This window comes from Primulina huaijiensis, chromosome 15 (assembly GCF_012295235.1).
Source record: "Primulina huaijiensis isolate GDHJ02 chromosome 15, ASM1229523v2, whole genome shotgun sequence".
Lineage (NCBI taxonomy): Eukaryota > Viridiplantae > Streptophyta > Magnoliopsida > Lamiales > Gesneriaceae > Primulina > Primulina huaijiensis.
In genome coordinates, this window is record NC_133320.1 from 5,037,168 (window position 1) to 5,059,187 (window position 22,020).

At 33.7% G+C, this 22,020-nt stretch overlaps 2 protein-coding genes across 2 annotated transcripts; one reads left to right on the forward strand and one right to left on the reverse strand.

Moving 5' to 3' along the window:
* Positions 1 to 6,579: 6,579 nt before the first annotated feature.
* On the reverse strand, positions 6,580 to 16,401 carry LOC140959164 (vesicle-fusing ATPase). Its single transcript, XM_073416963.1, has 21 exons — positions 16,247 to 16,401; positions 15,187 to 15,282; positions 15,007 to 15,088; positions 14,811 to 14,861; positions 14,246 to 14,416; positions 13,950 to 14,104; positions 13,739 to 13,847; positions 12,946 to 13,045; positions 12,811 to 12,866; positions 11,913 to 11,978; positions 11,738 to 11,820; positions 11,433 to 11,566; positions 10,533 to 10,743; positions 9,408 to 9,539; positions 9,280 to 9,340; positions 9,126 to 9,185; positions 8,888 to 8,946; positions 8,716 to 8,803; positions 7,593 to 7,715; positions 7,289 to 7,354; positions 6,580 to 6,963 (listed from the first exon to the last, which is right to left on the reverse strand). The coding sequence occupies exons 1-21, from the start codon at positions 16,399 to 16,401 to the stop codon at positions 6,820 to 6,822; spliced, it is 2,202 nt and encodes a 733-aa protein (XP_073273064.1). The 3' UTR covers positions 6,580 to 6,819.
* Positions 16,402 to 18,735: 2,334 nt separating this feature from the next.
* Positions 18,736 to 20,272, forward strand: LOC140960535 (fatty alcohol:caffeoyl-CoA acyltransferase). The gene has a single exon (XM_073418837.1). It carries the CDS (start codon positions 18,827 to 18,829, stop codon positions 20,222 to 20,224), a length of 1,398 nt encoding a protein of 465 aa, XP_073274938.1. The 5' UTR covers positions 18,736 to 18,826; the 3' UTR covers positions 20,225 to 20,272.
* Positions 20,273 to 22,020: the final 1,748 nt, after the last annotated feature.

The window sequence follows — 22,020 nt, forward strand, 5'->3', positions numbered from 1 at the left end:
TTTCTTAGGAATTTCAATTCGAGCAGGGGCATTTACATCATGTATATATGATTTAGTTACCCCTTTTGTGTCTGCAAATGCATTTGGTATTTGCTTTGTTATTCTTTGCAAATGCACAATTTGCTGTACATCTTTTTCAAATTGTAGTTCTTGGATCCAGATGTAAAAATGATGATGTATACCATGTAATTTCTTTTTCGGTATGTTTCTTTTCTCCCCCTAACATTGGAAAGATTTTCTCATTAAAATGACAATCAGCAAAACGTGTTGTAAACACGTCACCTGTCTGAGGCTCAATATATCGAATGGTTGATGTGCTATCATAGCCAACATAAATTCTGATTTTTATTTGAGGTCCCATTTTTGTTCGTTGAGACGGTGCAATAGGCACATATATCATACATCCAAAAATTCTCAGATGAGAAATATCTGGTTCTTTACCAAATGCAAGCTGTAATGGGGAGTATTTATGATATGCACTTGGTCTGATGCGAATTAATGTAGCAACATGTAAAATTGCATGTCCCCATATAGAAACATAGAGTTTTGTTTTCATAATCATTGGTCTAGCAATCAGTTGTAGACGTTTAATCAATTATTCAGTTACTCCATTTTGTGTATGTACATGAGCAACAGGATTCTCAACAGTGATTCTCATTGACATACAATAATAATTGAAAGTCTGGGAAGTAAATTCACCAATATTATCAAGTCTAATTTTCTTGATTGTATGATCAGGAAAATGATTCCGCAATTTTATTATTTGAGCAAGTAATCTTGCGAATGTTACATTCCGAGTTGATAATAAACATATATGTGACCATCTGCTGGAGGCATCGATCAATACCATAAAATATCTAAATGGTCCACATGGTGGATGAATTGGCCCACAAATATCACCCTGAATAAGTTCAAGAAACATAGGTGATTCAGTTTGGATTTTAGCTGGTGATAGTCTTATAATAAGTTTTCCAAGAGAACATGCTTTGCATTGAAACTTATTATTTTGAAAGATCTTCAGGTCTTTCAGCAGATGAACATGTGTATTTTCTATAATTCTTCGCATCATTGTTGAACTAGGATGTCCTAATCGATCATGCCAATTAATCATTATTGAAAAATTATCAACTACCTTGTTTGATTCAATTGGACTTATATATGTATAATGCAATCAAGTAGGGAGCATTGATAGTTTTTCAACTACATATTTCTTTCCTGATTTATATGTGGTAAGACACATATATTTCTCATTTCTTTCATTTATTGTCTGAGTATCATACCCATGAGAATATATGTCATTAAAACTCAACAAATTTCTTTTCGATTGTGGTGAATACAAAGTATCATTTATAAGAACTTTTGTACCATTAGGTAACAAAAAATGTGCTTTATAACAACCTTTTATCAAGTCTACAGGACATGATATTGTATTCACCATTGTTTTTGTTGGTTTTAGTTCTAAGAAATATCTTTTATCTCGAAGAATAGTGTGCGTTTTACCACTATCAGGTATGCAAACTTCCATGAGATTAGTTTGCAAGGGCTAAATAAATATAAAAAGTCTATGTTTTAAATTTGAGAATTTTATATTAAAGTTCGAATTTAATTCGAGATTAAAACGCATTAAGAATTTATAATTAAAGAATAATTAAAAAACCATCGATTTAAGCTAAATAAATTCTGAGTTATTTAATTTAAGCTTAAATAATTATTTTGAATGGTCTAGAGTCAACTGAAATAAGAAAAAGTCAAAATCATGAAATTTTACGTATAGGGGTAAAACGTTCATTTTATACCTAGAAAATAGTAAACGTCATGGCAGTGTCTTAAATGCTGTTTTATATGTTAATATGATTATTTTAAATTTTTATGAAATTTTATGATGAAACGTTAACGTTAAAAGATATGTTGCATGCTTGATTTAAAAGAAAAATAATATTTATATGCATAGATTTTATAAAGTGATGAGAATATGAAATGTTGATGGATGTGAAGTAATTGTGACTAATACGAATACGATGGATATGTTAGTACGTAAGGCCAAGGCTCAGTTGACGGGTGAGAGTGTCGCTGATGTCCTCATCGTCCGGTACTGTGGTACATGTAGATGGATCAATCGCCCCCAATACTATTACGAAAATCACAATTAACGATCTGAATTCNTATGTATGTATGTAGAGTATTTTCGGCCGATGTTAATGGGAAAAGAAAAAAAATTCTATTACTTTTTAAGCAAAACGAGTAGTGGGCGTTTCAAAACCACTCAACCATCCACTACAAAACATTGTCAGCACCAAGTGACAAAGAATAATTCAAAAGTTTTCTACAAGTTCTGGAGTCCGAGTTTCAGATTCAGAGAGACTTCTATAAATATAAAGCATAAAGAAGTTGAAGACATCGATCATTTCTTCAATTTTCCTTCAAATAAATTTGTAATATTTCTCTTTCTAGTTGTGTATTGTATTTTCAGCTACGATAAGTAGATAAACAAGTTTCTCCTCTGCATGAGGTTACTATGTAACAATATTATGTATATTTGAATAAAAGAACTAAGGGTTATGCCCCTCTCTTGTATTATTTTTCAAAATTAAACTTATTTGTTGTACACCGTGAGGTAGGAAACGATTTAGAATTATACTAAATGTTGTTGAAGGTATCTATTTTAGGAGCCATCTATTGCGACTGCGTGGTTAAGCTGTGAGGAGTAGTCTATAAAACTCGCTGGATATGACCCGACGAAATTCCAGTCAAAATATAAAATATTTAATTTATTATACGGAAGCATGATAAACCATAAAAAGATCAATGATATATAAGCTACAAATCTTGCGTAGCATTAGATTCGATAATTGTAACAATGTCATGTACTCATATCTAAAAAGAATAAAGAAAAGGGTAAAAGTAAATAAAAATATAAAACATGGGTAAAATAGGAATAAAGACTGAATAGAGAAAAATTTCTAAACAATGAACTAAATTAAAACATTAAAAAAATGACTAAATTGAGAATTGTCTAAACATCAAGGACCAAACCAGTAATTACCACTTATATATTATTAGATAAAAATTGAGTACTCTTAATTTAGGTTTCAATTGATAACAATGAGATAATAAATTTGTATTCTTTGTGATACTATCATGTCAATGTTTTATTTTTATTTTTATTAAAAAATACACTATGGAATACCTACTCAAACATGGTCTTGGTAGATAATTGATTAATAAGAGCATTAATATTGGTGAACAAACTTTATATGAAAATCAATCAACGTAGAATATAAGAATTTGTGTTGGTGATCAAATAATTATGAAGATCAATCAAAGTGAATAGATTCAGTAGCCAAAGTACACCTATTACTTAATTGGAGAATACTAATATATGTCCGATAATTCTAATTGGTGATAAATAGTTGACAAATCTAATAAACAATTATTAGATGATAATGGAAGCTCAATTCAATCAGTTTTTGAGCTAATCATGATTAATAGGAGTATTGGTATTGACGATTAATCAAACTATGTAATTCTCTTATTGATCCAATGACAAAAACACATACCATGTGTACAAAGGACAGGAACGTAGTCAGCGCGAGCGGATGACTCGCACTTACTAGAAAGAGTAGGTCTCTTGTGAGACGATTTCACGAATATTTATCTGTGAGACGGGTCAACATTACTGATATTCACAATAAAAAGTAATACTATTACCATAAAAAGTAATACTTTTTCATGGATGACCCAAATAAGATATCCGTCTCACAAAATACGACCCGTGAGACCGTCTCACACAAGTTTTTGCATACTAGAAATTCTTTGAAACGACGTCGACTTTTTTTTAAACTAATAAACTCAAAAATACTACTTAAAATAAACTTAACATTTTCATAAATAATAATAATTTAACATTTAAATATCAAGTGCATAAAATAAATCTCTAAATCGTCAACTAACAAAAATTCCTACGTCGACATTTAAAAGGTCCACTAACATAAAATTAAAGAATAAAATATCTCTAAAAAATCATTAATGTAAATCTTTTAAATCTTTTATTTATCAAGCTAGTACGGAAACATAAAGGTCCCTCGGGAGTGTACTGCAGCACTCGATCCACTCAATCGTCAGCGCCTCTCATATATCATCAAATCATGCATCATACAAACCTAGTGAGTCTAATGACTCAGCACGTTCTAAACATGGGTAGCAAATAATACATAAACAATCACATGCATCAAAAATAATACTTTTATTTAAAATAGCTTTTAAACATAAATAAATCATTTAAAATCATTTAAGCATAAATCATATATCATAAATTATTTTAATCGTAAAGCTTTCAATCCTTTATCATTTTGGATGAAGTTTGATTCTTGAAAGTGACTAGCTTTTATCCTTCGGTCGACTGCAGTCTTAGCTCCACATGATCTATGGGGTTGGGCACTAGGCTCCACTATGAAAATACGATCGTCGGGATCCCTCTGGGGCCTTTTCTCATAGTCTGACGGGGTCTCTCTGGGGCCTTGGCCCGTAAACGGGGTCCTTCTGTGGCCTTGGCCCTCACGTCATCTCCACAAAATCATATATCAATTGTCACAGCAAATTCACATCCTTCAAAATATTTTTTTTTCTTTTAAAATCATGAATCATCATAACTTTCTAAAAATAGCATTTTAGACAGTGAAAATTGCACAGCTTTTACCATAAATCATAAAATATCCATAAATCATAGAATATCATATTTACATCAAAATCATAATTATAAATCATAAAATATCATTTAACATGCATTATGATCCTTCGGGACGCTGCCAAGCATTTACGTATTTTCCAAGTTTTATGGTCCTATACGTAAAAATTCTCGATTTTATCTTTTTCTTACTTCTAATGACATGAGTTTATTCCAAATAATTATTTAAGCTTAAATATAATTTTTCATAATTTTATTTGACTTAATTCGAGGTTTTTCAATTAATTAATTATTCGTGAGGCGATTAAATCTCGGATAAATTAAAAACTTAATATTTTCTTCCCAAACTTTAAACATAGACTTTTTATTACCTAATCTATCCTTGTGAGCTATGAACCACACCTGTGGACCCATGGTTCCAATTTTCCTTATTAAATTCTCGTTTTTGACCCTTAATCGAACATACCGAGCCATCTCCTAAATTACTCGAGCCATGGTCGAGCCACCTCGAGCCAAACCTGAGCCAACCCACCTAGGCACTCTCCTGACCAAGCCCAGCCCACGGAACCTAACCCTAGCTCGCTCACCAGCCCTGCAACCGAGCAACCATATTATGTGCGTGAGCTTCCTCTTCACCAAGACTCCTAGCCAACTAGGACACTTCCAGCCGAGCCACCACCGGGCTCACCTGACCCTAACCAACCCTGGACCATCCCCAGACCCAACCAAGCCCAGCCCAGACCCCTGGACCCACGTACGAGCCACCAACACAGAAGCAGCCGCGCGCCCACTCTCAAAACGCGATGGAGTCTCCTTCTCACGTGGGACTCCTGGCCTGAGCCACCACTGAGCTCGAGCCTCACAGACCCTCCCTAGACCATCCTAAGGTACCGACCAGACCACCTAGCCCATGCCCCTATCGAGCCGCAGCCCCCTGTGCAGCAGCCGATCGCGAAAATTGCTTGGGGAGAGTCCTAACTTTCGTGGACTCCTCCCCAGCCTGATACACGAGTCCTAGCCATGCTAAGACTCTTCCTAGGACCTAACCCCAACCAGCCCAGCCACCTAGCCGAGCCCTGCCCAGCCATGCAAGCTAGCCGCCACTTGAACCAAGTGCAAACCCCTTCCAAACCCTCGGCCCTTTCCTTAGCAACACTTATGGTTTCTAGCATGAATTTCTCTTTCAAATTTATCATGTTTTGTTAAAAAATCCACCTCAGTTGGCGGCATGTCCGTTGGGTTCATAACGTTTTTCATATTAACGTAAAATCGTCGTATTTTTGAAATTATACGTTCTATCGTAAAATTAATTAAACACTCATATTTCTCATGCATAAACAATTAAATCATGCATATTATGATTTGTATGATGTTTAAAAGAATTTAGAAAAACGTGTCTTTGCGTTTAAAACGCTCGAATACTCAATCGTCGACGAGAGTGCGAAGTTGGACAACCGGACAACGAAGAACACAAGCTTTTCTTCTTCCCCGACTTTCGAAAATTGTAGTGTTTGTATGGTGCAATATTTCGGCTGCTATGAAGGTGAGTAATTGTGTTTTGAAAGCATAGGTAACTTATTTATAGATTTAATTGCAAGTTAAATGAACTTTGATTTTAGACTTGCAAGCTTAGTAACAATTGGGCCTACTTAATATAATTAAATTGAGTCCAATAACTATTATTTAATTAAAACATAAAAGTTTATAAAATTAGTTTTCCATCTTTATGCTCACCACTTGACGAAAAAATAGAGCAATCTACCCAGAGAAAAAGTGACTGGCGAATCGGCAGTGGGAGTGCTGTGGACAAAGGGCGAAGGAAGCACCACATTCCACATGGGAAATATTATAAGCGTAACAAATTCGAAGCTTCGTAGAATATGGTTCACGTCCAAGAAATCAAAACCAGATGATGATCAGATAGAAACTACAGCATTTAACATGGTACAAAATTAACATTAACAACACAAAAATGGTATCAACTCAATGGCATCATAATCTTTTCACTAAATCACGCTAGAGAAAAGAATGAAAAAACTCAGTTTCTATATGTAGTAGAAAATCTGATGCATAAATGGGACAAAAAGGAAATCGCAGCATCAGTGCATATAGTAGTCGAAGCAGTGTGGTGCGTACTAATACCGCACAATGTCCTGGAGGCAATCATAGAAATGTGAAATGTTGATTTTTTCTTTCCCAGAATAAATGCTTTCAGCACTTCCACCATGTTCACCCTGAGCAGCCATTTCGACGAGCATAAAGAGCTTCTTGAGAGGCATCTAGAACACAATGAAATAAAATTAATTATACATGTTATCAGTTTTTCTTCTTTAATCTGCAGTCTTTCTCAACACATACCATAAATTTAGACTGGCTAAGTGTGTTACAACTATCTCCTCGTGCGATGAAATTTGTGAGAGAATGGAGGCAGTTATTAACGTGAGTTCAAGATTATACGACGAGTTTACATTTATGGACTCTCAATCCGTTCAATTTATAGAGAATAAAATCTAGTTTACTAAAAAGAGAGATTTGGAATGATGAAATATTTATCCCAAGTGTTTCTTACAAAATATAGCAGTAAATACATGGGTAAATACTTACATCATTCAATGCTTCTGCAGCAGAATCAATATCATCACTTGAAAAAACGTTAAGTTGCTGTAACACCTGTAAGGAAGTAAAAGATTAATAAACAGTTCTCATGCTCGCTGTGATACCTGCAAGCTAATCTACAATCAATAAACCATTATTTCAAAGGAAAAGAAGTGTACATTAAGTCATCAACACGAAACTGAGTGTTGAAACAAAATTTAAAAATTAAATGTCGAGCATTTCCCAACTCTCCAAATAAAATTTTAGGAAAAATAACATAAAAACTGAGAGAGGCTCCTGCTGATAAATATACCTTTTTGGCATCTTCTGACTTGAGAGTTGGAACATTGAAGGTGACAGAGAATGCATCTCGAATACCAACCAATTCCAAGAAATTGACTTCACTTGTGGTCCCAATGACCAGGATTTTTTTCCCCTAAGAAATTAAGCAGTAGGATAAAATCATGTCTGAAACAACAGCATAAGCAGAGTTCCAGAACACTACGTATTTTAATAGTAGAGAGAAAAGCACAAATTAACTAAAATTTCCAAGAGGAACGACAAGAGGAGTTTAATGCCAAAAAATACTCTAGAAGAACAGGTTGATTTGAAAAGTATTAATGGCTGTGATTTAGACCAAAATTTGAAACATAATGTTCCACATTTAAAGTGTTGTAGCTCTAGAAGTTGCTGAGATTTTTAAAAGTTTATATAATTGTCATTTGTCCTAGGATGTCAAAAAACTTAGTCAAACCCAATACAACATTGTACAAGCTTCACTTTATTATCAAGAAAATATATGAGAAGCTATATTCGAGGTCAGTGTTAACATCGGAATTAAACAATCTTGCACAGGTTTGAATTGGTGTGGAAATGAGTTAAACCTCGAATGCCTTGACATTTCTCATATTGTTTTATCATATTGTTGCTTATAGTATGAAGCTTCAGCAAATGAACAGAGATGACTTGTGAGCATGACCAGCTTGGCTCCAAGTAGAGCTATTTTCAGCTTGCTTGGATCTTCTAAACATAAACGATCTAAATGTTACAAAAACTAGTTTTTCACTAAACTTAACATTCTACATACATCAACAAATTACAGAATATATTTCTTGAAAAAAAATATACAAAATATATAGATTAAATATTTTCAAAGATTAATCTAGTCGAGTTCTAGGCCGAAGAGACTCGATGTCCGAAGGGTCGAAGAACTATATATGACGATTGAGACCTCGATTAAAAACTCAACCGCGCCTAAATTAAAAAATTAACGAGATCCAGCCTTCAAAAATTTTAATGGCTAGATTTTCGCTCATCTGGTTTGCAATCCCACTAAAGATGCATGACAAATATCACAACATTCTCACACATGTTAAATAACTAAGATCAAATTCGATGAACCTCATTCATTACTTTTGCAAACATCACGAAAATACCTTTGGTGGAAGCCGCTTCAGGAGTACCAACAATGTCTGAGATATTAGATTTGAAAACCGGGGCCCAATTGGAACATATTCCAAAAGCCTAGAAAAACAAATATATATTAGATGAATTCATGAATAATGCTAAATTAACCAACATCATTCATCTCCAAATCAGCAGCGCTACCTTTCAATATCATCAAGGATTATAATGCTTAATGGTGACTTATAAGCATCTTCAAAAACCTAAAAAAAAAAAGATAGACAAGATACTCCTTAAGCTTCTGCAGAGTAAAACAGTAAAAAGTTCTCCCTGAAGATTAAGAAAGAGGGGCAGGTTTGAACTAAATGATGTCGTAGACTTCCAGTGCTTTCCAATGTACAACTACAAGTTGGAGATCAAAAGTTAGGTTATGGCATCGGACCTTAACAATCTGAGCACATTTTGTGGGTTCACTGAGTCCAATCATCGTTTCAGCAGATATCTAACAATTTATAGAGATGGAGAAAAATGCTTAATGAGAGGATTAGATAATTAAATTGATTTCTCATACATATGGGGAAAAATAAATCACTTACAATTTTGACATAGGGGAAATCACTTTCAATGCCAATCGTTGATGCCATTGCAGTCTTACCACTGTCAAAGACGAGGGAGATTTAGTGGAGTGATAATTTAGAATAATTTTAATATGACACTTGATTACCTGCCACTGGGACCTTCAAGAAGGCAAGTAACAAGCGGGCTTCCTTGACTAACTTTAACTTGTTCTGCTAATAGCATAGTTCTTCGATAAATGTGATCGTGACGGTCGCCACATTCAATTATGCCATTGAGTCTGCAACAAGCATAGGTTGATTATTGAATTTCAGAAAGAAACACTTATGATCGTCCATGGTTGACTAAAGATAAAAGGTACCTAATCAGTGTAGGTCAGAAACTGACAGTGTCGGTGAGTGTGCTTGCTTTATGTAGGAGTAACTATTAGAATGTTGTACATGGTATATTTTTGTTTCAATAATTATGGGAATAAATTAATATGTGCAATGTGATAAGAACGCACTTGGCAAAGTAGGAAACTGAGCAAATAAGTTACGTTTGATCCTCTGCCTTTTCTAAACCGTGTTTGTAAACGATAATTACTTTTTTCCTTTTTCAGATTATCTATCCACACTTCTGAGTAATCTTTTTCATTTGAACTATACCAATTACCATTGGACACAAATTGATACCATAAAACTACAAATGACATGTCACTGGCAGATAATAGAAAAGATGCACATATCTTTTAGCATGAAACTTTTGATCTATTTTAGGATAAACCAATTTGGGATAAATGATGGTTATAATTTAAAGTCCCAACATAAGTTCAGAACAGTGGAAAACTCCAACCAAGAATGAAAGTTCTCAAGAGCTCTAGCTTTAAGCTACTGGCTAGATAACAAATGCCAATAGCCACTAAAACATTCATAGCAGCCCACAGGCTAAAGCAGAGTCCATACTAAATAAGAGCAAATGCCAGACAACTGAAAGTGCAAAGAAAACACGACAGAAACACCAAGCCAGTCATCCCACCCAATTAAAACAGGGTCATGCATGGCCCTTCCTTCCATAGCACAACCAAATTATTATATCATACTCTGCTTGGAAATGCCAACCGAAAGCTTTCATGAAGATTAAAACTCATAAACTTGATGAAAACATTAATCGAAGTTCCACCAAACCCAAGACAAACTCATATTTGATCACATTTAACACCCCATGTTTGAGATCCTAATCAGTTCAAAGTACAGCTTCTCATAAAAATCCTTCTGTAGGTGAATATTCATACCTGCAGCGTTCAAGATCATCAGTGGAAGCTCCAAATGCTGGAATGACTTCTTGAAGGGCATTCAAAAAATCATCCATGGTGACTCTTATACTTTCTTCGTCCACTGGTTTGGTAAGATCATCCATACTTAGTTGCCTATTCAGAGCATATGATACTGCACTTTTTACAACACCTTCAAGCTCTGCTCCACTATAATTTTTTGTTCTAGCGGCTGCATACAAGAGGAGAAAATGTAATGTTAAAATTCTATAAACCTGGGATGCTATCTATTCCTTTCAAACATTCAAGTCGTGCATTAAGTGAAATTAAATATTCACGTATTCTTCTTTCTTTTGATGANAAAAAAAAAAAAAAAAAAAAAAAAAAAAAAAAAAAAAAACTCACCACCTTTCCAATTGATTATGTGCATTGAAATCTAAAACTTAGACAAAAAAGGTGTTATCAATATCAAAGAACAGGTCAATTAAATGCATGAATCAAACATAAAATTAAACATCCAAAAGTATGCCATATCTGACAGAAAGATTCTCTCCTTATAAATCATACACTTCACCTTATAGAACAAAACTCTTTTAAGTTCAACCGCGCAGGGTTCACAAGTACTGTGTGCTTTCTTATTTCAATAATAGCATAACATTTCCAAAGGAAAGAGTTCAGTAAGCAACTTGTCTTGCCCAGAAAACTCTAAAAATATATCTCATGAGACAGAGAGAGAGAGAGCAGCAGCAATCTTAGCAAATAAATAGCCATCTAAGTATACAATTCTGAATCCAAGAGGGAGAAACAGACTTGCAAGAACGTAGAGCACAAAATTTTCAAATTTGAGTTGCTGACTTCATAAAATGGAAACCAAAAGTAAGACAATGGACGCAGTAAAAGGGCAATGAACAAATGATATACCAAGTTCTTGCAAGTTCACATCTGAACTAAGAAATGAACTTTCTTTCATCTTGTTTGTGTGAATCTGAAGGATTTGTAGACGACCATTTTCATCAGGAAGGCTAATCTCCACTTGGACTTCCAAACGCCCTGGCCTGATACCCAGAAAATAAAAATCACCAAATAGAATAGGTATAATATTATAAAGCATGAAAATGTTGTCACAATCTGGTAAGACTTAATCAAAAATAATAAAGTTACGCATAAAGAGGATTTTATATGGTTAAAACCTGCAGAAACAAAACAAAATAGACAACATAATTCACCTCAAAAGAGCTTCATCGAGTAAATCTTTCCTGTTTGTCATTCCGATGAGTAACACATTATTCAGGGATTCGACACCATCTATCTACACAATACGTAACCATGAATGAATCAATTCTGACTACTTTTAACTTTGTAAAAATTTCCAATTCACCATTAAGCACAACAACAAAATACCTTGGTCAAGAGTTGGTTAACAATACTATCATGAACTCCAGTACCATCTCTTGTTGAACCTCTAGACTGAAAATTCAAAACCAAAAGTCATAACTGAAACGAGATTAAGCTTGAACCAGCACAAGTATTCACAATCAGCTCCCACATGATTTGACATTACATAGAAACATGCACACACCACCAATATCTCTAATATGTCTGTTAATTATATCCAACACTGAATGTCAATGGAACAATTAAGATTTTCAATAAACAATTCATATAAGAAAAGGAAGTAGCTATAGACTCTATCTCAGCTTGAAAAGTCTATTACCAAATCCCTTGCCATCATTATATTATGATTAAAAAAAATGTATGTAGTCGGACTTTTTTTAATAGGTAGTCAGACCATTTTAGTGCTATTCACAACTCACCGACTCTTCCCCTGCATAGTCATGCAAACACACCTTACAATGATGGCTACAGGGAGGAGAGATGCAGCTGATAGAAGAGCAAAGCGGGAAAACACGAAAATCGAAGAAGAAAAGAAGTAAATAAATAAAAATTATCATATCTCAGTTTGGGATGTTGAATAAGGGTTCCGCTGAACAAACCTAATGCCAATAAAGAAAGTTCTCATTATGGTTGTCCTTAACTTTATTTCGGTTTCGTGGGGCCTGGATCTTGGTAGGGAAGACAAGTTGACTTTGTACCCACATAAAAGACCTATCCAGTAACATGGCCAATCGAATGAAAGACATATCGAACTTCCACAAAGCAATACAAGTGAATGATAATAACTGAAGCATATCATAAACTCTTGTCATTCTCCAAATGCCACAAAAAGAAAAAATAATAAGAAATTTCAGACATGGGCAGCAGCAAAGAAAAGCTGTCTAAAACTTTTCAAGTCACTTACCTTACAAATAGCATCAATTTCATCAAAAATTATGACATGCAAATCGCTCTGATCACCTGAAAATATGAAAAGAATGCTACTGTGACCAGAGGAACAAGTGAGAATTACTGACTTTGGCCCTTAAAAGCACAATACCTTTGGTTCTTTGATCTTGTTCGGCATCAGCAAATAGATCTCTCACATTCTTCTCAGTTTCACCGACAAATTTGCTCAACACTTCAGGTCCATTCACAATCTATGATTTCCAAATCATCAATTAAATTTAGAAATATCAGAACACTTGTTAGTGGCCAGCTAATAGATTATGCAGCAGCAGCACAGATCTAACATCCACCCGCACAGAGTAATTCGAGGATGTCTTATCAGTTCCTATAATGTGCGATTAATAGACAGCCACAAAATCATATAACAAACCAGAGGTAGAAATGACTCTTCACATGGAATACAAAATTCTCAGCAAACTGAATACATCATGATAGAAAACTAGAAGAACCAAAGGGCTCGCTACATCTTAAATCAATCTTCAAAAAAGAAAGTAAGTAGATGATAGAAAGCAAGGATGTAAAAGTTCTGTAATATATGATATATCTATGAAAGCTTAACTGGACAGAATGAGTAAATTTTGAGCATTATCACATGGACTCATACAGAAGTCACACATGGACACATGTTCAAATGTCAAGTTCATTCCATTATATAGTTTGAGCTAAAAAATCGCATGAGACGAAGATAACAAAAATTTGAGAGATATGGAGTCATGTTCCCATGTTTCCATTCAAGAAAGTAAAAACATTTTACTTTCTTCTTGTCCTTTGTATCTCTCACAAATAATTTAGAATTTATTTTGTCAAAACAATATAGCAAAAACACCATTCATTTGCAAGTTTCTTTCCATCATAACATGTCTAGAAATACTTCATGTGTATACCTTTGGTTCTTTCCCATTCAAAACCTTTCCAATCTGTCGAGCCATTAAAGTCTTCCCAGTACCGGGAGGCCCATAGAGCAGCATTCCCTTGACGTGCTTGATACCCAGTCTAAAAGAAAGAGTATTATTAATGGTTATATCGACATAAACAGAATCTTCTAAAGCCAGGTTATAAGTCGAAAAATCAAAACAATATAGAACACAAGCATACTTAGAAGTCACGTGCGAAGGGAAAACCCTTGAGGCAAAAGCTCTTCTGAATATATCAGCAAACTCTGCACTCAAGCCACCGATACCTAATGATTGAAGATTGAACTCCTTATGCTTAAAGATGTTGCTGCTTGCAGCTTCACGCTGATTGACAATCTGCAATGCATAAGAAAATATGTTAACTTATTGGCCATTCTACCTCGATGCCAACAATTCCAGTATACATCATACATCATTTGAAATATATCACACACACACACATATAACCATATATTTCTCAAAAGCTAAAAATGAAACCTTTATCCCACTTGAATTTGGTGCTTCAAAGATAATGTATGTATCAGCTGATATAATTCCTCTTTCAATACTATTAGACTTCTCTAGCCCCTCCACAGCAGCTTGATTGACAGTGAAAATATATCCAATGCCATGGTATTCAAATGTTACTCTTTGCCCAGTTGTCATAATCTGCAAAAAAGGAGAATAGTTTTCCCTATTACTAACAAGTAAGAGCCATAACATAAACCCAATTTGATTTCTAGACCAATGGAGTAAGATCTATGCATATTTAAAGTATTTACATAAAATCAACAGTTCTCCCTTTCCTCTCAAAATAAAAAATATGCAAACCCTCCGTAATTATGTCATGAGATCGTCCACTCGGTGAAAGGAAAATATCCACGATCAATTCTGTAACAAATTTAATAGCTTCGATATTGTACATCCATTTTAGTTCATTGTTTTGGGTATTATAAGATTCTTTCAACTCAACGGGATCAAATAAAATACCTTGAAAAACATCAGGACTATCAAAAGTAGCATGACAACATATAGAATCGAAGACAAGATATATAGATCTTACATGGTTGATAAATCTCTTCCGAATCTGCTGTGACATAAGAACAGCATCCACCTGCAAGGTTATATAATTAGTTAATACGTTAATCAGAAGCATACTCGCTTACACACATAAAACTTTATAGGAAACAAATTCATGATAAATGTACTTCATAATAGAAGGATGGATCAATAAACGAGATAAGAACGAGAGAACAAACCTGTTCATCTTTAGCCCCTTTCTTCACAAACTCCAGTTCCAGGGTAAGCAATGCAAGATTGAAATTTTCAGGAGGTATATATCTATACATTTTAAACCACATGGTCAGGAAAAACCTAAGGTTCAAAGAGAAACAGATGCAATGATTAAAGTGGCATCACAGAATCTAAAAACATTATACCTGCATATAGATATTGAATCCCCAGTGGAAACTTTTGCATGTCGCCGCTGAATGGCATTGAGAGCAATATGGCCGCCAGGTATGGAATCATGGCCAGTATATCGTAGTTAAGGTAACCCAAATGCGTGTTACTGAACCCCAAGTCCCTCAGATATAATAAAAGCAATAGCAGTAAAGATAGCAGTTCTAGCAAATTAACAGCATAGTAATTGTGGTGTTGGTGATAGAATTATTCTACAAGAAGGAATAGTAGCAGCAAACAGCAAAAGGAATGGTAATAATGGGATGAGTAGTAGAAATTTCCTACAAGAAGAAGGGACATCGCTAATAACCACCCACAGCTATTTAACAGCAATCCCTCAATTTCACACACAGCCATACAGCAAATACAACCAAACTGTGGGACATTTTTAAAAAGTGTTTCAACGTTTAGGTTTAACGAGCACTTCTCTCACACACCAAATAAAAACAGCTAAATGACGAGGCTACTATCAAATCCAATACACTATTCACTAATTTGATAAATGGTCCTCACGAGTAACCGCAAATAAAAAAAAAATGTAAACTTTAGAATGATGAAAAAGTGAAGTAACAAACATCAGGGCCAAGTCATCCAACCTCATTGAATCCTCGTTAAAAATTGTCATAAGGGATGCATACAGTGGTTACCGGAGACAGAGCAGGAAAGTGAAACTCACTTTTTAAGGATCCAAAAACTCGAGATTTTTTTTTTAAAGACGGCCAATTGAAGAGACCTTAATTTTACTGGTCGTACTTGACAACCAGCAAACTTAAAAGAATAACTCGTTTAACCACGCACTCAGCAGTTATCTGTTTCATCAACATCACATCGGATAAACCTGAAGCTTTGACACAAAAGCTATACACAAATGGGCTAAAATTCCCATATCTGCATTTTTTCCTCATAGCCTCATCCCAAATTCCTAATCATTTCACACAAAATCCAATCGCAGCATTCTTACCCTAACATCACTACTCAATAACATCATCAAAATAAAAAAAATCGTGAATCTTGAGATGCAGGTGGTAGAAAGGATATACTACAGTGAGGACGAGAACATCGCCGATCAAAGCAAAGGCGAGCTTGGATCCAGGCACGAGGAAATTACGTAGATCGGAGGGAGAACAGTAGGCGAGATTGGAATAGGCGAGGTCTTTCCCCGGCGTGTTGGTCACGATCATCTTTCCTGACATTGCTTTGCTTCAGAGATCAATTTTTTTCCCAGAATGTTCTGTTGACGATGGGAATGAAAACGTGTTCAGATGTGTGGGATTCTATTTTTGCCGGTTCTTATTAATAGGGTGCACCGATTTCAGCTTGGGTCGATTTTAATTTTGCAGACTCGAGCTCGATTCGAACATGGAGTAATAAAATTTAGAGTAGGTTTTTTGTTAGACGGTCTCACGAATCTTTATCTGTGAGATGGGTCAACCCTACTGATATTCACAATAAAAAATAATACTCTTAGTATAAAAAATAATAATTTTTCATTGAACACTCAAATAAGAGATCCGTCTCACAAAATACGACCCGTGAGACCGTCTCACACGAGTTTTTTTTGCCTAAATTCTAAGTTCGAGCTTGAGTTCATGCGAAACTGAAAATATTAGTAGCATAATTTTAGGTTTCATTTGGATATGTGAGTGAATTCACACCTCAAATCTATTGTATCAATTTGTTTCAAAATTATAATGAAATATTTGAAATCTCTTGTATTAGATACGTATTTTTTTTTTCTTCAATTTCAAATTCACCTTCTACATAGTCATTTCAAATCAATAATCATTTTTCGCTAAAGTAGATGAAAGGTTAGTTTCCTCATTTCTACACCTATATATTCCTCAAAGTTTGTTTAAGAGGGCGTTTGATTAAATTTATTTAAAACAGCTTATAAGATTTTATGTTTTATAAATTGTTTTATGAACTTATAAGTTGTATAATCTTATTTTAAATAAATTATTAATGTGTTTGAATAAATTTATTTTAAACAAATTAAAGTTGTTGATGTGTTTAATATTGTAAGGTATTTTTATTGTCAAAATTATTAAAATAGTATAATATTATTTTATTTTAAAATTTAAAAAAACTGATGTGCTTTATATCAATTTTAAATAATAAATGTTTGATACTATATTTGTTCGAGTAAATTTAATAAATAAAAAAAAGAGTTTGTTAAAGTTAAGAATTTATCAAAATTTGTGGATAATCTAGTGACAATTTAAGAAAATATGCGAAAATATTTTGGATAAAGTAAAATTTAAAATAAGTTTTTTTTAAAAAAAAATAATTGAGGCGACAACTTAAAAAAAAAAAAAACAACTTATAAACTTTCAAACGGCTTATTTTGACTACTTATAAGTTGTTTATAAAATAAATTATCGAAGAAAATTTAATAGTTTATAAGCTGTTTTTAGGAGGTTTTATGTTTCTATTAAATGTTTTCACTGCCACTGAACATTTTTATGAATGCACAAAAATCAGTGTTTAAAAATAATCTGTTTTCTCTGCAAAACTTCATGTACACCCATTTTTTAAAAAAATCTGAAGGAAAAAAGTTACAGCAAAAATGCCTTTAAATAAAATCCAAAAAAAAAAAAAAAAAAAAAAAACCGGCATGTCCGAACTAAACCGAAACCGGAACTAATTACACGGTTCAGTTAAAACCAAAATTACTTCGATTTAACTGAATTTCTCCTAATTTCTATTTTTCTATTATTATTTATTTATTTATTATTAATAAAAAAATATAAAAAATTATTTTAAAAACTAAAAATAATAATAAATTTGTTTTCGGCTCGGTTAACCGATGTTAAAAAAAACATAACCGAATCGACCCGAATTAGTAGTTGGATTATCAATTAAAACCGAATTTTCAATTTCGGCTCGGGCAGTTAACGGAACTATATGAACACCCCTAATTATAAACGATAATCATGGAAAATAAACAAAACCAAAAGTAATAACTCCGATCGTGAGAATTAGATTAAAACAAGAAAATTCTATAATTGCACATGATGTAAGAAATAAATCCAAGACGCAGTTAGGCATAACATTCCCATTATATACAGATTTCCCATACAAAATTCGATACTTCGTGCATTCCTTCAAACTCAACATTAATTGTAAACCTTACTCCAATACATCCAACATAAGACATAAAATAAACTCTTGTGAGATCATCGTCTCACGTGTGATACAGATTTCTTATCCGGCCTTATCTATGAAAAATATTATTTTTTTTCAAAAATATTATTTTTGACTTTAAATATGGATCAAATCGACTCGTCTCACAGAGATAGGTCTAAGAAATGAACCATTTATTTTTGTCGTCTCTCTCGCCTTCCACGGAAATCGAAATCAAGCCATTTTTAGTTTTTTACCCACAATCCACATACTCTTGGCATGTTTTTGCTAACTTTATAATCTAAAAACAAACCAAGCTTCACCTACAAATCAAGAAACCCACATGGATTTGGGCATTCTTGAATTCATCAACTTTATGCCAACTAATTAAATTTGGCATTATTTTCATGTCAAATACCACAATTTTTTGCTGCATCATCTTCTACATATCTAATGATTATTTCTTCTTTGTAAAGGTTGCTATTTATTTTTCTAATGGATTCTTGGATTCAAGAACTTCGTTTTCCTCATCTAAGTATCCCTATAACCATAGACAGTATCGATTCGGTCTCACCCGCATGCCCTACCACAGAATCTAACCCAAACAACACCCTTTACCTCTCAAATCTTGATGACATGATTGGAGTCCGAGTTTTCACTCCAACAGTGTACTTTTATCGAGCGACCGGATCGAAACACCATCAAGAGTCTGTCATGCAGGTTCTCAAAGATTCTCTCAGTCGCGTGCTGGTGCCTTATTACCCTTTCTCGGGTAGATTAAGAGAGACAGAGAATGGGAAGCTTGAGGTGTTTTTCGGACCCGATCAAGGTGCGCTTCTGGTCGAGGCGCATTCTGATGTGGCTTTAGAAGATCTTGGAGATTTGACAGTGCCAAATCCAGCTTGGATAAAGTTGATTTACAAGTTCCCAAATGAAGAACAATACAAAGTTGTCGACATGCCGTTGCTAATAGCTCAAGTCACTAAATTCACTTGTGGTGGCTTCAGTCTCGGTCTGAGAATCTGCCATTGCCTCTGTGATGGCCTCGGTGCAATGCAGTTTATGAAAGCATGGGCTGAGACCGTAAAAGCCGGCTGTTTGGTTGTTAATCCGAAGCCAACTTGGGGCCGAGAAACCTTCCAGCCTCGCGATCCACCAGCCATCGAATTCCCGCATGCCGAATTCAAGAAACTAGAAGATGGATCAAGCTTAACAAGAAGTCTCTGGGAAGTGAAGCCTGTTCAAAAATGCTACCGAATAACTCACGAATACCAGGCCCGTTTAAAGAGATCAGCGCAACTATATGGAGCAGATTTCTCATGTTCCACCTTTGATGCAATGGCAGCTCATGTATGGAAATCTTGGGTAAAAGCTCTAAACGTCACGCCCCTAAACTACGAGCTCCGCCTCACGTTTTCCGTCAACACCCGCCACAAGATCAAGAACCCACCTTTGAAAGATGGGTTTTACGGCAATGCACTATGCGTGGCGTGTGCAACGAGCACGGTGGAGAGACTGATCAACGGGAGCCTAAACGAGACAGCCCGGTTGGTTAACTCAGTGAGACTAGGCATCTCTGAGAGATATGTGAGATCAACTATTGATTATGTGGAACTGAACAGACCGAAGAGGCTGGAATTTGGTGGGAAGTTGAGTATAACTCAGTGGACTAGATTTTGTATATATGAATCTGGTGATTTCGGATGGGGGAGACCGGTTTACGCCGGCCCGATAGACCTTACTCCGACCCCACAGGTTTGTTTATTTCTGCCGGAAGGAGGAGGATCTGAAGCTGGTGGAGCTATGGTGCTTTGCATTTGCTTGCCTGAATATGCTTGTTGCAGATTTAAAGAGTTGTTGAGTCTCAAACCAGAAACCGGACTACAAACCTAACGGATATATATTAATTAATACGAGGATAATGAATTAATAAATATCAAAATCATAATAATTTTCAACCCTAAATTGCTAATTTTGGGAAGTTTTCGTAGTTAATTTTACGTTATATGTTTAAAAACAGAGAAAAAAACTATTCAAGATTTAAATATTTACAAAAAACACATTTTTATATGTGATTAATTTCCAATCAATTATTATAAATTAGGTCATCTTGGCATGAATGCCCTCAATTTATGATTTTAGTCCATTAATTTATATTTTCATATTGTTTATCAGAGTGATGACGTAGCGCTAAAAAATGATGACATGACACTGGAAAATGATGTTGTGTCACAAAAATTGCTGAGGTGTCTGATACCATGTCAGTATTCCGTTGAAAAATGACTAAAATTGGCAACAATAAAAATCAGTGAACTAAGAATATGAATTGAGCAATAACATGACAAAAAAAATAAAATACATATAAGTTACACTACAAAAAAACTCTTATTTAATTGTCGCTAATTAATATTTTTTTAGGTTAATCCGTCGTTATTTTTAATCACGAAGATTTTAAAAAACTGTGGTAATTTGTCCACGAATCCAATTTAACGACGGTTTTGTTTTTTCCATGGTTTTGTAAAATCGTGGGCAAATCACCATAATTTTTTAAAATCATAGTAAAAATAACGACAAATTAACCTAAACAAAATATTAATTACAAACAGGAAAAAAAATTAATCTGCACGCGCAAAATAATTTCATTTATTTAATCTGGAAAAAATAATTTTCCAAATTGATAAAAGTGGACAATAAAATATTAATATGACTAGAAAATGAAAAAAAAAAATCACAAAAAATTTGTCTGAACAAAGTTGGTTTATAAAATTTATTTCCTGATTGCAAATTCAATATAGAGATGCTATGCTAATTATTAAATCCTGATATTTGCCTTTTTCACAACATTAAAAAACTTTTATAGTGAATCTGTTCATTTTCATTTCTTTTATTCGTGCTCGAATTTTGGTGGAAAGCAACCTAACACTTCTTTACAAAAACCATCGTGAGATCGTCATATATATCAATTTTATAAGATGGTTTTCTAACTCGACCAATTCATAAAAAAAATATTATTTATGTAAAAAAATTTATTTTTCATAATAATTATAGATCGGGTTAACACGACTCACATATATACATCTATAAAACCATCTCACAAGAAAATTACTGATAGTTCTTCTATTACATTAAGCGGCATCACCATATCAATGATTGTTTGGCTAATTTTATTTAAGAATTGTATTTATAGTTAAAACTAGTAAAAGATATACACTCGTTGTTTGTGTTATTATTATTTTTAATTTGATCAAATATTACTAAACAATTAACACGAAATTATTTTCAATTTAATTAGAAAAAACATTCGATTTAAAAGAGAAATTTTGTTTAGATTTTTTTCTATGTAAAATATGGAGTGACTTGAGGAGATTTTTAGTAGAGTAAGAAGGGTAATTATGGAATTAAATATTTTAGTGTCCTCTGAATTAGTTATTCTAAGAGTCTCATACTTAATAATATAGTATATATAAGTATAGATTAATATTATTGGTATTTAAAAAATTGTTTTTCTTATTTTTTTTTAAAATTTCTCTCTCATTAATAATATTTAATACTCAGATATTGTTATATATACGAAAAATGATTTATAAGTATAAGGAAAATATATATTTTTTTATTAAATAAGTATTTTAATAATGAAAAAAAACATTCATCAAAAGAAAACTGAGATAAAGTCACCAAATTATGATAAA

Bases quoted from the DNA above. Each gene is read 5' to 3' on its own strand.
- LOC140959164 (XM_073416963.1), bottom strand. From the start codon at position 16,401: ATGTCAGGAAAGATGATCGTGACCAACACGCCGGGGAAAGACCTCGCC. The intron at 11,979-12,810 runs GTAAGTGACTTG...TTGAATTTTCAG, and splicing joins AAATTGATGCTATTTGTAAG to TCTAGAGGTTCAACAAGAGA. The intron at 7,355-7,592 runs GTATATTTATCA...ACTTCCTTACAG, and splicing joins AGTCAGAAGATGCCAAAAAG to GTGTTACAGCAACTTAACGT.
- LOC140960535 (XM_073418837.1), top strand. From the start codon at position 18,827: ATGGATTCTTGGATTCAAGAACTTCGTTTTCCTCATCTAAGTATCCCT.